This window comes from Panicum virgatum, chromosome 6N (assembly GCF_016808335.1).
Source record: "Panicum virgatum strain AP13 chromosome 6N, P.virgatum_v5, whole genome shotgun sequence".
NCBI classification, from domain to species: domain Eukaryota; kingdom Viridiplantae; phylum Streptophyta; class Magnoliopsida; order Poales; family Poaceae; genus Panicum; species Panicum virgatum.
Window position 1 is genome coordinate 19,405,012 of NC_053150.1, and position 15,319 is coordinate 19,420,330.

At 44.8% G+C, this 15,319-nt stretch overlaps 1 protein-coding gene across 1 annotated transcript; it reads left to right on the forward strand.

Annotated features, from left to right (window-relative positions):
• The first annotated feature begins 496 nt into the window (after positions 1–496).
• On the forward strand, positions 497–2,259 carry LOC120680169 (aspartyl protease family protein At5g10770-like). The gene is made up of 2 exons (XM_039961788.1): positions 497–739; positions 836–2,259. Exons 1-2 carry the CDS (start codon positions 520–522, stop codon positions 2,086–2,088), a joined length of 1,473 nt encoding a protein of 490 aa, XP_039817722.1. The 5' UTR covers positions 497–519; the 3' UTR covers positions 2,089–2,259.
• Positions 2,260–15,319: the final 13,060 nt, after the last annotated feature.

Consider the following 15,319-nt stretch of genomic DNA (forward strand, 5'->3'; position numbering starts at 1 on the left):
CCGAAATTCCGCAACATACCCGATATTTCGGTTCTATCGGTGGGGTTTGATTTTTTTTATCGTCTGAAATTGATTTTAAATATTTTTCACAAAAAAATTAAAAAATAAAAATCTCGATATTCCCGATATTTTGCTTTTATCGGTGAGGTTCGATTTTTTTTTCCTACTGGAATTAAAACCCTGGCCATGAGGATATGTAGTCCGACGATTTTCCGGTGTTGCCTGACGGGCAGGAGTGTTGACGAGCAATCAGTGTTATCATATTTCCATCCAATTTCCACACTTCACACGGACCTACCTTACTCTGGAAACATGACCCGAGAAATGTCAGTTTCTGTGCGATGACGACTTGTGTGTATCTAGTCCACGCCACCAGTCTGCACGCCAGACGACTTACTCAAGTCTACCTAGCAGCAGTGTGTCCGAACCTGCGTACGGGACGGGGCATCATGCCCTGACCCAGCCCTTTACATGAAATTTCCATGACATTTGGCTGTGCTCTCGATATATAACCGAGAGATGCTATCCTTTGGAATTGGAAAGGAGCAAACCATCCACGTCTCAGCAGCTGCTGCACTGCCTTGGAACCAAGGATCAGCCATGGCCGCTGCTACGAAGCTTCTGCTTCTCCTCGTCTGCAGCTACCATTCTCTGCTCGCTCACGCAAGACACGGCCCCAGCTACAAGGTTCTTGCCACTGGCTCTCTTAGCCCTGATGCCGTCTGCACGGAGCTGAAAGGTTTTCGTTTTCTTTCTATCTAAAAATGGTTCTTCTGTGCAGTGTTAGTAAGTTAGTAACCCGCTCCCTCCCTCTGCTATGCCCTGGTTATTTCAGCGTTTCCTCCGTCGTCCGGCGCCGGCGCCACCGTTCCATTGCACCACCGGCACGGTCCATGTTCGCCGCTGCCCTCCAAGGAGATGCCATCCCTGGAGGAGATGCTCCGCCGTGATCGTCTGCGAGCCGGCTACATCCAGCGGATGTTCTCGGGCGCCACGAACGGCACCCGCGACAGAGCACAGCAATCGGAGGCCACCGTGCGCGTCCCTACCTCCCTTGGTTCCTCCCTGTCCCTGGACACGTTAGAGTACGTGATCACCGTCGCCTTTGGGTCGCCGGCGGCAACTCAGACCATGCTCATCGACACCGGCAGCGACGTGTCGTGGGTGCAGTGCAAGCCGTGCCCGGAGTGCCACTCCCAGGTGGACGCGCTGTTTGATCCCAGCTCATCGTCCACATACTCCTCGTTCTCCTGCGACTCCGCCGCCTGCGCGCAGCTCGGCGAAGAGGGCAACGGCTGCTCGAGCTCCCAGCAGTGTCAGTACATTGTCCACTACGGCGACCGCTCGAGCGCGACCGGGACGTACAGCTCCGACATGCTGACGCTGGGATCCTACACCATCAGCAGCTTCCAGTTTGGGTGCAGCCACGCCAAGTCCGGCCACGACGACAAAACCGATGGGCTCATGGGACTCGGCGGCGGCCCGCAGTCGCTCGTGTCGCAGACGGCTGGGACCTTTGGCACGGCGTTCTCGTACTGCCTCCCGCCGACGCCGGCGTCCACCGGGTTCCTCACGCTCGGCGCGTCGAGCGGTGGCGGCGCGGACTTCGTGACGACGCCCATGATCAGGAACGACCGGATCCCGGCGTACTACCAAGTGGCCCTTGAGGCCATCGTGGTGGACGGGACGCAGCTCGACGTGCCGCGCTCGGTCTTCTCCGGCGGGTCGCTGATGGACTCCGGCACGGTCGTCACGTGGTTGCCGCCGACGGCGTACTCGGCGCTGTCGTCCGCGTTCAGGGCCCGGATGGCGCAGTACCCACAGGCACCGGGCCGGGGCGCCTTGGACACGTGCTTCGACTTCAGCGGCGGCGGCGTGCCGTCGGTGCCGCCTGTCTCGCTGGTATTCGCTGGTGGCGCGGTCGTCAAACTCGACGTCGGTGGGATCATGTTGGACAACTGCCTGGCGTTCACGGCCAACGAGGACGACAACTCCCTAAGCATCATTGGCAATGTCCAGCAGCGGACGTTCGAGGTTCTGTACGACGTCGGCCAGAGCACCGTGGGGTTCCGAGCTGGGGCCTGCTGATCGGTGCGCGCAATATGGACAGCATTATTGTCACTAAATTAATATATATTCCGTCGTCGTCATTTTAGGAATAAGGGTTTGGCAACAGTAATAGCTGTAATGGTTTCATATTCCGATATTTTACTGATGTGATATACATGGATTTGAATATATAAGATCCTTCATTCGAAATTTTAACAATCCACTTTAACTTTCTTCGATGTCAAATATATCCAACTTTAACCAATGCAAATTTACATAGAAAAAACAATGAGTCCTATAGTACTTTCAAATCACTCTCGTTAAAGCCAACACCAAACACCATGAAATACCTTTGGACAATACATTTATTTGATATTGTAGCTACTATTTTCTACACTACTTCTATTAGTAAATGAGGTCTATCATCATGACGGGTTAGCTAACCCAGCCCTTAAAAATAATAAATTAAAGAGTCACTTATATATATAGACTACACCGAACTCTATAAGTCGTGCGCTAAGTAAGGCCACATTAAGTTACTTTTGAATCTACTTCCTCTGTTTCAAATTGTAAATCATTCTAACTTTCTAGAAGAATAGTTACTTTTGAATTTGATATTGTAAGATATTATAAGATATCAATGATTGCCCCAAGACTATTTTAGGCGGCTATCAGCCCCCAACACACACAGAAAAAAAACATCATGTCATCATAAAAGGATGATATTATATAATTGTCGTGCCTCGTACTACACTACCGGAGTCGGTCTGCACGGCAAAGTCTCTTTTGCACACGGCGTAGCCTTTTGCGGTGTGTTGCACACGGCAAATAGCACACGGCAAGTTGCAGTATTTTTCGCGCACTATACACCCAACGAGATTCGAACCCATAACCTCCTCCTCACTTATAACCTTGTCTACCTCTGCACTACTCACTCACTCACTTGTGTTTATACCACATTTTCTTTCCCCACATATTATACTAAATCGAGTGTGAATTGCTTGTTTGAGACTCTAATCGAATTCAAATCAAAAAGTTGTCAACTACAAAGTTTCATAACTTTTCAAGATCTACAACTTTCATTTTGGAGGTTCTCCCATCCGAGGTCGTTTACGAAATTTGAATTTAACTCTGTCGTGTGCCAGATCTAAGACACACGGCAAAGCTAGGTCTTTGTCGTGTGCCAAATCTAGGGCACACGGCAAAGGCTTGCTTTGCCGTGTGTCCTTCAGATGGCACACGACAAAATCTGTTTGAAATAGTTATTTTTACCTTCAATTGTTTACCATTCAATTTGTTTCGCTATTTCATGCTTGCATAATTTTGTCATAATTTTTGCCTTGTCAAAGTGACTCAACAATTCATATATGATGATTCTATGCGAAAAAATTTATTATTTACCTCAAATTCAAATTCTATATTAATTCTGTAATTGTTCTTGTTACATTAAAATTATCAATCAATTCGAAAAATATTACCAAAATTTTATATGAAACAATTTATTTTGTCCATTGGCTATAGAAAAAATTTCAAAGTCAAACCCGAATTCGATCGTCACTCTCACTTCAAGTCTAACCACATCCTTCTCAACTCTCTGATTCTTCTTCGCTAATGTTTCTATTTGTAAGCATCATAAGTGACAAAAATGTGAAAACCACTCAAATTTTTACCACAGCCTCCACGTATGATATCATGAGATATTGACAAATCTCATAATTTTCGGACTTCATTTGCTTTTTTTAGAATTTTGAAATCATTCGAACACACATTCATGGTCGTGTTTCCTGGACAAGATATTTAAAATTTCTTTTCATTTTATGAGTAAGGCCACAAACTAAGTTAAATAACATGAATATCATTTTTCACTTATTTTATTCTTTTACTTGAATCACTTGCGGTTCAAATTTGACTTAGTTCAAAAAATTGCTTGAAATGCAATTAATTAGTTAAATATAGCAAACAAACACAAAAACCTACCAAATTTTAACATGGAGTATCATTTGTTGTATGTGAAGAGTAAAAAAAGTTTAGAGGTGAGAAGAGAAATTTTTTTACTTTGCCGTGTGCCTAAATAAAACACACGGCAAAGCATGTCTTTACCGTGTGTCAGAGAAAAGCACATGGTGTGTTATATTTTTGTGGTGTGTGCACACGGCCAAGAGTTTTTTTTTGCCATGTGCCCGATAGAAAGCACATGGCAAACTACCGGACACATGGCAAATATGCATTTTCCCGTAGTGTACTATCAAGTTAGGTCTGACCCGTAGTCCCACGCTACTAGAAAGATTTCCCTGTGTGACTATAATCTGTCAAATTTTGCTTCGGTATCAAGCTAGGGCCATGGGTATTTCTCTATCGGTAACCGATACTTTCCTGTCGGTAATCCACTACTACAAAAAATATTTGTAGCAACGCCTCAATATTTTTTTGAGGCGGACTAAAATTTCACTCGTTCCTAAAATGGTGCGCGGTTACTGTAACAAACTGGCCACGCCTAAAAATCCATTGTAGGGGTGGCTCATCCCCTAGCCGCCCCTACAAAAGTATGCCATTTGTAGGAACGGCTGGGGGTGAGCCTCCCCTACAAATTACCCAGCAGCCCCCTACAAATGGACGCATTTGTAGGTGCAGCTGGAGGGTTAAACCGCCCTATAAATAGTACTTTTAGGGGCAATTCACCTCCAACCCGCCCCTAAAAATATCTATTAAAATCTGGGCACATTTTTCCTCCTAAACCCCACTGTTTTCTCGGGAGAGGAGCTCCCCCAAGATCCAGAAAAAGAAAAAAAGAGAGGAGGAGGCTTTCAACTTGATTTTTTTTCTTCGAGTTCGGGGCTCCAGGAGGTAAGTCAACGCTCATTCCTATTCATTTGTAAGCCCTTTTATTAGATTTATGGTTCGAATGGAGCTCTCTTTGCCTCCGACTAGCTCTAGATCTCTGTGGTGTGGATTAGCCATTTGAGATACTATTCGCATCAAACTATTGGATGAAGTTACGCTATTTTAGTAGGAGAACAAGATGATCTAATCATTTGGACTAGATCTATATGTTTTACCCTCAGGCCTAAGTAAATTATTTACTAGATCTATGGAGGACTGAGAAGAAGATTTATTTTTCCTATTTATTTTTTTCAAGATTTAGTGTTACAATAATAAGTTTAGTTTTAATTTTCTAATTTTGTACTATTTAAATTACCTTTTCAATATCTACATATATAAAAAGTATATTTTTTTTGCCATTTATGGTTTTCCCTGGAGAAAAGAATTTATTTTTCCTATAGTCACATAAATTCTTGAATGTTTTCATCCATTTAAATTATTTTTGCTATTCACAGATGGATAGGATATGGATGTACAATGCAAACAGGATGGATCCATATTTCCGTGGAGAGCTTGATAAATTCATTAAAGTTGAGGAGAACCATGCAAGAAAGAAGAAGACACAGTTGATACATTGCCCATGCAGAGCCGGCAGGAATTTGAGTATATTTAGCGACCCAACTACAATCAGATTGCATGTGATGGTGAGTGGTTTTGTTAAGGTCTAAATGATCTGGAAGAAACATGGTGAGATGGATGCTCCCCTCCGATGAATTATCCACTAGATGAAATTATACAAGGCGTGGACCTCGATAGAATGTTTGATGCTTATTATGATTGTGGCGGAGATGATGATGGTGTCGGTGTTGATGACGGAGCGGGTGGATTCCATAGTGATGATGTCGATGACAGGCCCATTGATAGTGATAGTAGTAAAGATGAACTTGACGTCGGTGATTTTTTGAGCTGGTTGTTGCACCAGACCAAAGCGGAGGTATTGGCTGCTAGTGCTAGAGGGTTACCAAACTTTGAGACAGTGTGAAAATTAGCATAGGAAAACATATATGAGCAATCAAAGGCATACCCGAAATACTTTATTGTGCTTCATTTCATATTGGAGCTGTTGACTCTGAAGGCTAAGCATATAGTTTGTCATATGGTAGTTTCAACGATCTGTTGTGTATCTTTGTTTGGTTGCTTCCAAATCCAAATAAAGTGTCAGCCAATGCATATCGAGCAAAGAATCTCGTCAGCCCATTCACGATGGATGTGGAAAGAATTCACGCCTACCCAAATCATTGTATTTTGTATTGCGGGGATACTTTCAGAGACTTAGACAAATGCCCTGTATGTTCTGCATGGTGGTACAAAAACAATGCCGGTTACTGTGGTGGCGACAATGAAGGTCCATCCGATGGGAATAAAAGGAAGGGGAAAGGTGCGAGGAATACTGTTGGCTCAGTAGACCTAGAGGACACTACTTTAGCAATTTCTGAGAAGCAGAGTAGAATTCCGGCCATGTTTATGTGGTACCTCCCTGTTTCTAATTGTTTGAGGCATTTCTTCTCGAACCCAAAGGATGCTTTGCTGATGCGATGGTGGAATTCAGATAATCACAAGAAGGTTGATGGAAAGCTCTGATATCCAGCTGATGCTCGGTAGTGGAAGAAATTCGATGAGAAGTACTATCTGGAATTTGGACAGGACACAATGAATGTTCGCTCTATGTTGAGCATGGATGGAATGAATCTGTTTGGTGAAAGAAGTAGCACACACAACACATGGCTGGTGATATTGACAATGTACAACTTGCATATATGGTTGTGCCAGGAGAGAAAGCATCTATTGCTATCCATCCTTATATAGGGCCCCAAACATCCGGCATCGATATAGATTTTTTTCTTGAGCCTCCGATGTAGAGATGGAAACTTTATGGAAGGAAGCTATGAATATCTTTGATGGTTTTTTCACGACAACCCTTTAGTCTTAGAGCCATCATATTCATGACTATTGACGATTACCAGGCATTGTTTTTCCTATCAAGACAAATTAAAGGTAGGACGGGATGCGCGGTGTGCATGGATGGAACCATATCATCGTTCCAGGATGGATCTCGAAAGGTAGTTTACCTTGGGTACAGACGCTTCTTGGTGTAAGGGCATAGGTACCAAAGTAAGAAGTTCAATAAATTTTTTTATGGCAGACCTGAATTACATTCTGCACCAGTAAAATGAGACGGGCACTATGATTTCGATATGGTTCGGACTATCCAGATCACTTATGGGAAGATAAGGCACCTATCGATGGCGTACCATTCAGAAAATAGTCAATCTTCTTCTACAAGTACTTGTCGTATTGGGTGGATCTTAAGGTCCGCCATGTGTCACACCCGGTTTTATGGACAAAACCGAATGCAAAGCTATATGTATGCCAGGATTAAGTTTCATATATATAGAGACATTATAAGTGAATAATCAGTAATAGTATCACGAAAAAGATAATTACAACAATTAAAAGACTATCAGAGTTATATAGCTTATCCTGGAAATGAAGGCTTCAAACTTCACAGGCAATCGACCAGGGGTTGCGTAGGCCTAGAACTCAGCATCATCTTCAAAAGACTTCACAGCAATTTTCACTCAGCATCATCTTCAAAAGACTTCACAGCAATTTTCACTTCTGAGCAGTAGTAAGCAAGGGTAAGTACACTTATGGTTGGTACTCAGCAAGGCCACAAGAAATAACCAGAATGTGATTTCAATCCATCTTTAAGTTTATTAATCATGTGAGGGTCCAAGCCGCTCTTGACCGTGAGCACGGCTAACCGGTTAGTTTTAACTCTGCAGAGGTTGTACACTTTCACCACAATTCGTGTTCCCCTGTGTCGCCCAGGTTTGCAAGGCCCTTAAACACTTCCTTTGATGAGTGGCGAGAGGTTCACTACGAGGCCTTTACAAAGATTCCCTATATGTAAGTGTTGGTCCCTACAATTGCAGTCCCTCAGAAGACACAGCTTCCTTCATCTGCTCCACCACACAAGCCCAAACACCACCAAACGAGCCACCCCAACACCACATATAGTTCATCTAATTAATCAGCCAAGACCAGAGCCATATAGTATTGTGGTTGTACTGTTTTCTTGGGTGGTTCTCCATGTTCCAATTAAACAAAGTATTCTTGTAAATAAGCATAGATAGAAGTATGGTTAGGGTCTCTTGCCTTGCTCCAACAAAAAGCTACTCTTACTGCTCTTCAGCTCTTGCTCACTTGCAATTCATGATTTTTCAAGCTTCAACAACGATCCTTCTACTCGAAGCAATCACCAAGCAAACATACAAAGCAAACAAAATGTACAGCTAAGAACAATACACTAAAACAAAAGAAAGGATTAAAAAGAACGCACTAAAGGATAGGGCTCGTTGCTACGGTTACGCTAGTGCAAGAAACGCGGAAAAATGAAGCTACAGTTGAAAAGAGACAACTATCGTAAGATTTGTGTTATAAAGAAACAAAAGAACTATAAACTTTATTTATTTTAATTAGAAACCACAAGTGAAGGACATTTAAAAGAAATATCCTTGATTATAATTAACTCACATTATATTTGCATTTTATAAAATCAAAGTAAAACTTAATCAAATTTTATATTTAATTGTCTATGTAGAAATTACACAAATTAAACAATTAATTTGAAGGAAATATGTGAAAGCATCTAAACGCACAACTTTATATGATTCTTGTTGAACTAACAAATTAAATTACAAATACATTTGAGTTGATATTTAATCAAGTTAACATTAATTATGAAAACTAGAGAAAAGACTTAATTATCTTTTAATTAGAAAAGCTAGATGAAAAGATATTAATCAAATTACATCTATGTTTAATTTAACTACGGCACCATAACACTACTAAATGATAGCTTACACTAAAACAAAACTAACGCAACAAGAACGAACTGAAACGGAGCTAAAATGTGGAAACTATGGACAAAACAAGGCTGTAGGGACCTATTTGTGATTAACCATAGATTTCAGGGGTTAGCAAAGAAGATTTGCAAGACACAGGCAATAGTGCTTGCAAAAAGGTTAAAGGTTGGGGTCAGATCTTCAAAACTAGGGATCTTGGACGGCGGGTTCGATTTTGTAAAAGTTCAGGGGTTAAAACAGAAGAAAATGGGCTATTCTGTAATTATTATTGAATTAGTATGGACCACAGGTTTATTTTCACAAAATCAAGGGGTCTTTCTTCAAAAAACATCTAAGGTTGACCGGTATGTTTTTGTTTGACTTGGGTCAGATTGAACTCGTGCCGTTGGATCTAGATCTAACGATCCTGATCAGATCGGGCGGAGGGGCGGCGGAGCTGGGCTGCCGGCGACATGGTTTGCGGCGGCGGGAGGCGGCGAGCTCGCCGGACTTACCGAAATCGATCGTCCAGGCACGGATTCGAGTCGGGTTTCGCCTGGGAGAGAGGGGGTCGTGGAGAACGCGATAGGAGGCTCTGCTCGGCGAGGAGACGCGGTGGAGGGCGTGCTCGACGGCAAGGTGGCTCGGTGGAGTGACAGCGAGCGAGCAAGCACGCGCAGGAGCAAGAAGGAGTGGAAAAAGGGGGTCTAAGAGGATCTCTACCGTGCGGAGAAGCTTCAACGGCGACCAAGCTCGGCGAGGAAACGGAGGAGCGGCGGCGCGGCGAGCTGCTCAAAGCTCCGGGCTTCCAATAGGGGCGGCGGTGTAACATCCCTAAAATTCACTAACCAAATTCACTCGCTAAAAATCATTTTCAAAACCTATTGCAAAATATATCTTTTGAGCTCAACTCCTTGATCATCTAATCTTTATCTTATACCTAATATGTCCATCCAATTATTTTTGCCGTTCAAACCCATCGTTGAAGCTAATCATCCTTGCTTCTCTAATCTCTTGCTCGCTCCCTCTAACCTTTGCGCACACAGTGCACAGGCAAGCTAAGCACTAGAAACAAGCAAACCCATCAACGCGCCCATGCACGCAAGCAGCAGCAAGCATGCATGTTGCTAGCTTTCTAACTTGCTACACCACACGAACACCACATGCAAGCTGGCTACGCATGAACACAACTACACAAGCAAGCCATGGCAACAGCATACGTGACGCACCCCACCGTGCTCGAGCTGCTCACTGTTGCGTCCACCCCCCCCCCCCAAACTCGCACGCCATGCCTCGCCGCGGACCCACGCCACTGCAGCCTTGCCGCCTCGTCGCACACGCCGTCAATACCTCCGTCGTCTCAGCTACAAGCTCACCGCTGTGCATGTTGACGCCGAGCTGCCGCAGCACACACCCGTTGTCCTTGCCGCTCTTCTTGCACAACTCCGTGGCAGGGCCTCCTTACCGTGCTTCTTCCCTGCGTCCACGCGACGCACGCGCCGCGCGCACCCCGCCCCCACGCGCTCCACGTGCCCGGAAAGCTCGCCGCGCCGCTCGCCTCTGCACAGCCCCGCCTCCTCGCTGCCTGACCCGTCCCATCGACCTGCGCTCGCCGCGCCGCCCATCGACCAGCACAGCGCCACCGCCTCGCCGCTCGAGCCCGCACTGCTCGAACAGAGCTCGCACAAAGCCGAGCTGTGCAGCACGACCACGCCACCGCCTGCCAGGCCGCCTCGGCACGCTCACCGCGTCAGCGCTGCACCACCCCGGCGACGTGACCGCTCCGGCAGCACCCGCCCCCACACCATTAACGCCGCCCTCGGAGCTTGCATGCATGCATTATTGGGGATGCTTGCACGAACACGCGAGCCCATGCATTTGGCTCACCTACATGCTGCCGGCCCCGCCCCCCCCCCCCCCCCCAAAAAAAACAAAAATCGAGCTTGTAACCACTGAAATAAAGCCGAATTCAAGCGAGCCTCTCCACGGAAGAATCGATCCCTGTTAATTAATCAGTCACTCAAACAATTACGGTTAACTTGCTTGCTAGATCGAATTACATGCAGTTAATTTTTGGGAGAAGGATTATATTGCAAGAATAGAATATAATATATAAAATGCTGCGAAGACGTACGGTTTAGGGTTTAGGGTTTAGGGTTTCTTCTCTAATAGCATACCCCCGTCGATCTCCTCGCTCAGGCCATCTCGGTCCAATTCCTTACACGGTGAGCACCCCCATACCCTCCTATACATACTCCAAGCCAAGTTTTTCCCTATTGCTGCCTGTGCTGAGCTGCCCATGAGCTCCCGGCCACCGCAACCGTGGCTGCCGCTGCCCCGTAGCCAACCCCCGTCTCCCATGCCCGGAGTCACCAAAGTAGAACCCCTCGCCCTCCCCTCTCTCCCCGTGCCCTCGGATTCGAGAACGGTGGCCGGAGCTGCCGCCGGCTTGAGCTCGAGCTGCCCAACCATGATGTTGCGGCAGGGGGCAGAACCCGAGCTGCTGTTCTGCCTGCTTTGTTTGTTCTCCTATAAGCACGAACTGGTTTAGTCCTTTATGGACCAATGGCATCGTTGCTGGGCCAACCGGCCCAGATGCACTACCCACACGGTCACACATTAAGATGGTCCACAAGCACGTCATGCACTTAATCAATATTTTTTTTTCGGAATTAATAAAGCTCCCAATCCCATAACTGCAATAACTTCTCCATCCAAACTCCGATTGACTTGATTCTTCTTCCTAAATTCTTCTAAAATCATGTACTATCTATTCCTCCAATTTTCGTCACTTGTTAAGCTCATTTTATTTTATGTTTATGCTTGCTTATGTTGTTTGTCGGTTGTGCTATTTCCGCCGCGTATGACGAAGTAGAACCTATTCCAGAGGAGAAACCAGAGGAGCCGGGAGATCAGGAAACTGCCACCGCCGACGCATACGAAAGCGAAGGCAAGTCTCATCGATCCCTTACGTTGACTATGATTGATCCCAAGTAAGGTTAAATATAAAATTTGCTAGACTTAGGGATTGCATGAGACGATACACGGAGGGATTGAGAGAAACCATTGACTGAAGCCATGTTGCATATCGATTTACTGTCAGACTGGCATATTATCAGACCTTGTTAATTGATGAAACTGGGATGGGAATGAAACCAGGGCAGTGTGGAATGTGTTGGAGCATGCGCTACCGTGGTGGTAGACTTGCGACCGAGCTCTGTCGTGGTGACATCTCGGGTTTGGTCGGTTATGCTTGTTGGCTGCCCTGATGAGCCTTAAGGACCGAGTGTTGTGGTGCCATCTCACCCAACCTACCTTCAGTACGACCACATGAGCTTGTATGGGTAAGCCTTAGTCTAATCCCACTGGCTAACTTGGTAGTCGTCCGAGGTGGATATGTTTTGGGGTGAGACCTGGATTGGTCCAGACCCGGGGGTTTGTGGGCGACTAGTCGGGGTTGAGCCACGGCTGGGTGTCGGCTATGACGGAGCCGTCTCTTGACGGTGAAGTGCGTGTGGGTAAAGCGTACAACCTCTGCAGAGTGTACAATCCATTCGAATGGTCCGTGTCCTCGGTTTGGACAGGGTATGGTGTGGACATCTCAACTAGTTGAGCCACCTAGCCCCTGAGATGGATGACTGTTTGGGTTACCTTTAATACTATATTTGTTATTTATTCTGGTTGATTAATGGACCTTTGCGTATTAATCTGTAACTCCCTCCCCGTAAGGGTGAGGTGGGACTTGCTGAGTACTTTCGTACTCAACCCTTGTTGATTATTTTTTTCAGAGGATCCTGACTTTGTGCCTGAAGATTACGAGTAGATCGTGTCCGCACCCAAGCTGATCGAGTGGAGTCGTGATGGACGAAGAGCTAGTCTTGCATGTCGTTATGCTACTCAGTTATCCTGTGGTTATTTGCAGTAGCTTTGTGTTGTCACTTTACTCCTCGTGTACGGGTTGAATAAAGTTCTGTATGACTTTGGACTCCACTTGATGTAACATGTATTGTACCAGAGACTTGCTTCGGTTATTAATACATGGTTTAGCCTCGATCTTTGGGGTCGGGGCGCTTCAGGCGGCAGCCAGGGTTTTGCGAGGGCAAGGAGGCGGCACGGGTTAAAGGGGGGATGAGGGGGGGCGACGCTATTTATGGGCCAAGGGCGAGGTTCCTGGCGTACGCGCCAAGGCGGCACAGGTGGCGGGCACCGGCCGGACTCTGCCCAAGTCCGAGCCTGGCTCGAGGTTGGAGACACGCCTAACGGGCGGGGTCTGCCTAGCGGCGAGAGTGAGAGAAGAGGGGGAAAGGTGGAGTAGACCGGCAGGGGGAAACTGTGCCGGCTGGTTTGGGCCGCGAGGAGGAAAGGAAAGAAGGGAAAAGAGAAAAAGAAGTGAGAAGGAGAAGTGGGCCGGGCAAAAAGAGAGGAAGAGAAGAGATGAAAAAGGAATGAGATTTTGAAATAAATATCTAGCAAATCAATTCAAATTGAAATTCAAGGAACTTAAATTCAAATTGTACAACAAACAATAAAATAATGCAAAAGCAACATGAATGCAATACTAGAAGAACAACCTTATGAAAACAACTTATTATTATTATTTTTACACTAAATTCCCTGTAAATAAAATAAATGTTGGGAAAATTTTAAAATTATGACAAAATTGTTGTTTTATTTTTACTTTTAATCACATCCTAAAATTTCAAAATTTCAGGGTATGCACCTGAAGAAGAATTTGTTGGCTAACACAATTGAGCTCCTCTTGGAGACATCAACCAAGATAAAGGATACCTTCAAGTCATGGCAGGACTTGGTATCCATGAAGATAAGACAAGATATTCACCTTGTGGATAAAGGGAATGACATATATGAACTCCCCCCCCCCCCGGTAGGTACAACTTGACACATGATGAAAAGAAGGCGATGTGCGATAGCTTAAGAGGGATCAGAGTCTCGAGTCGTTTCACTTCCAACATAAGGAAACTAGTGTCGATGAAAGATCTCTCACTATGCATCTATAGCTGTCATGATTGTCATGTGTTCCTGACGGTGTTTCTCCCGACTGCAATCACAGCGATCAAGCTAGTACATGTAAAGATGGTAATCACTCGATTGTGTTACTTCTTCAACAGGATTTCACAAAAGGTGATCGACGAGGATGAATTGCAGGACCTCCAAGAATTCATTGGGGAGACTATGGCTCAGCTCGAGATGTGTTTCCCTCTGGGATTTTTGATATAACTGAGCACCTGATAATTCACATAGTCAATAAGATACGGGCACTTCGTCGACTTTTCCTACATGAAATGTGGACATATGAGTGTTTCATGTCCATTATCAACCGTTACGTATTGAATCATGCTCATCCTGAGGGGTCCATGACAGAGGGATACAGTACTAAGAAAATCATTGAGTCTTGCCAAGGTTATCTAAAAAATAACGTGTCCCTTGGTTTGCCTATTCCACACTTTTTAGGGAGGTTGGAAGGTGTGGGCACAGTTGGGAGGAAAACCTTCATCAACAAAGATTTCAAAGGTGTGAAACAAGCACATTATTGCATCTTGCAGCATCTCTCAATAATGACACCTTTAGTCGATGAACACTTCAGCATGATTCATGCAGAAAGTAATGGACGCTCGGATTATTGGGTCATGAGAGAGCACAAGCGTCGACTTACTACATGGATGAAGGACCTAGATTTACCAGATGGGGAGACTGTCGAGGAGCAACCGATCGAAAGATTGGCAGCTGGTCCATCTAGCCAGGTCACATTATGGCAAGGGTGTGATATTAATTGATATCTATCCTATACTACTGCCAAGGATAAAAAGACTGTGTCTCAGAATAGTGGTGTTTGTATTGACCCATTAGACGAGAGAGCAGGGCAAAGTATAACATATTTCGGTGTCATAGATGATATACGTGAAGTGCACTATGGTTCCAATATACAAATTCTTATCTTTCGCTGTCGTTGGGTCAACACCCAAAAGGTGTTGAGGTGGATGGCTATGGACTCACGATTGTCGACCTCAACAATGTTGGTTATAAAGATGACCCATGGATATTTGCCTCACAGGTTGCATAGGTGCTCTATACAACTGAGCCTGTAAAGAAGACAAAATACGTTGTCATCCTTGGAAAACAAGATATCATAGGAGTTGATGATATTGATGATGTGGAAGAATATAATCAATACAATGAAATGAACCTCTTCACTGACCTACCACAGGAGATGACGATTATAGAAGCGGGCATAACAAAAGACGACAAGCCATGGTCACGCAAACAAGACGAATTGAGAATTGTTAACTCTTAAATATGTGCATCTAATATTTATTAATGTGCCAAAGTGATTGTAATATATTAGGCTTACTATAATAACACTTGGACTCAATATTTATATAGAAATATATGCTTGTTATTTTGTTATGTTTTTCCAATATTTTGTGTTAGAACATATAGGTACATGCATATTTTGTTTTAGTTGTGTTTAATATTTTGTTGAAGGACACACACTCTACTCTCTCAAAACAATTCAAGACATT

Bases quoted from the DNA above. Each gene is read 5' to 3' on its own strand.
- LOC120680169 (XM_039961788.1), top strand. From the start codon at position 520: ATGCTATCCTTTGGAATTGGAAAGGAGCAAACCATCCACGTCTCAGCA. The intron at 740-835 runs GTTTTCGTTTTC...TGGTTATTTCAG, and splicing joins CGTCTGCACGGAGCTGAAAG to CGTTTCCTCCGTCGTCCGGC.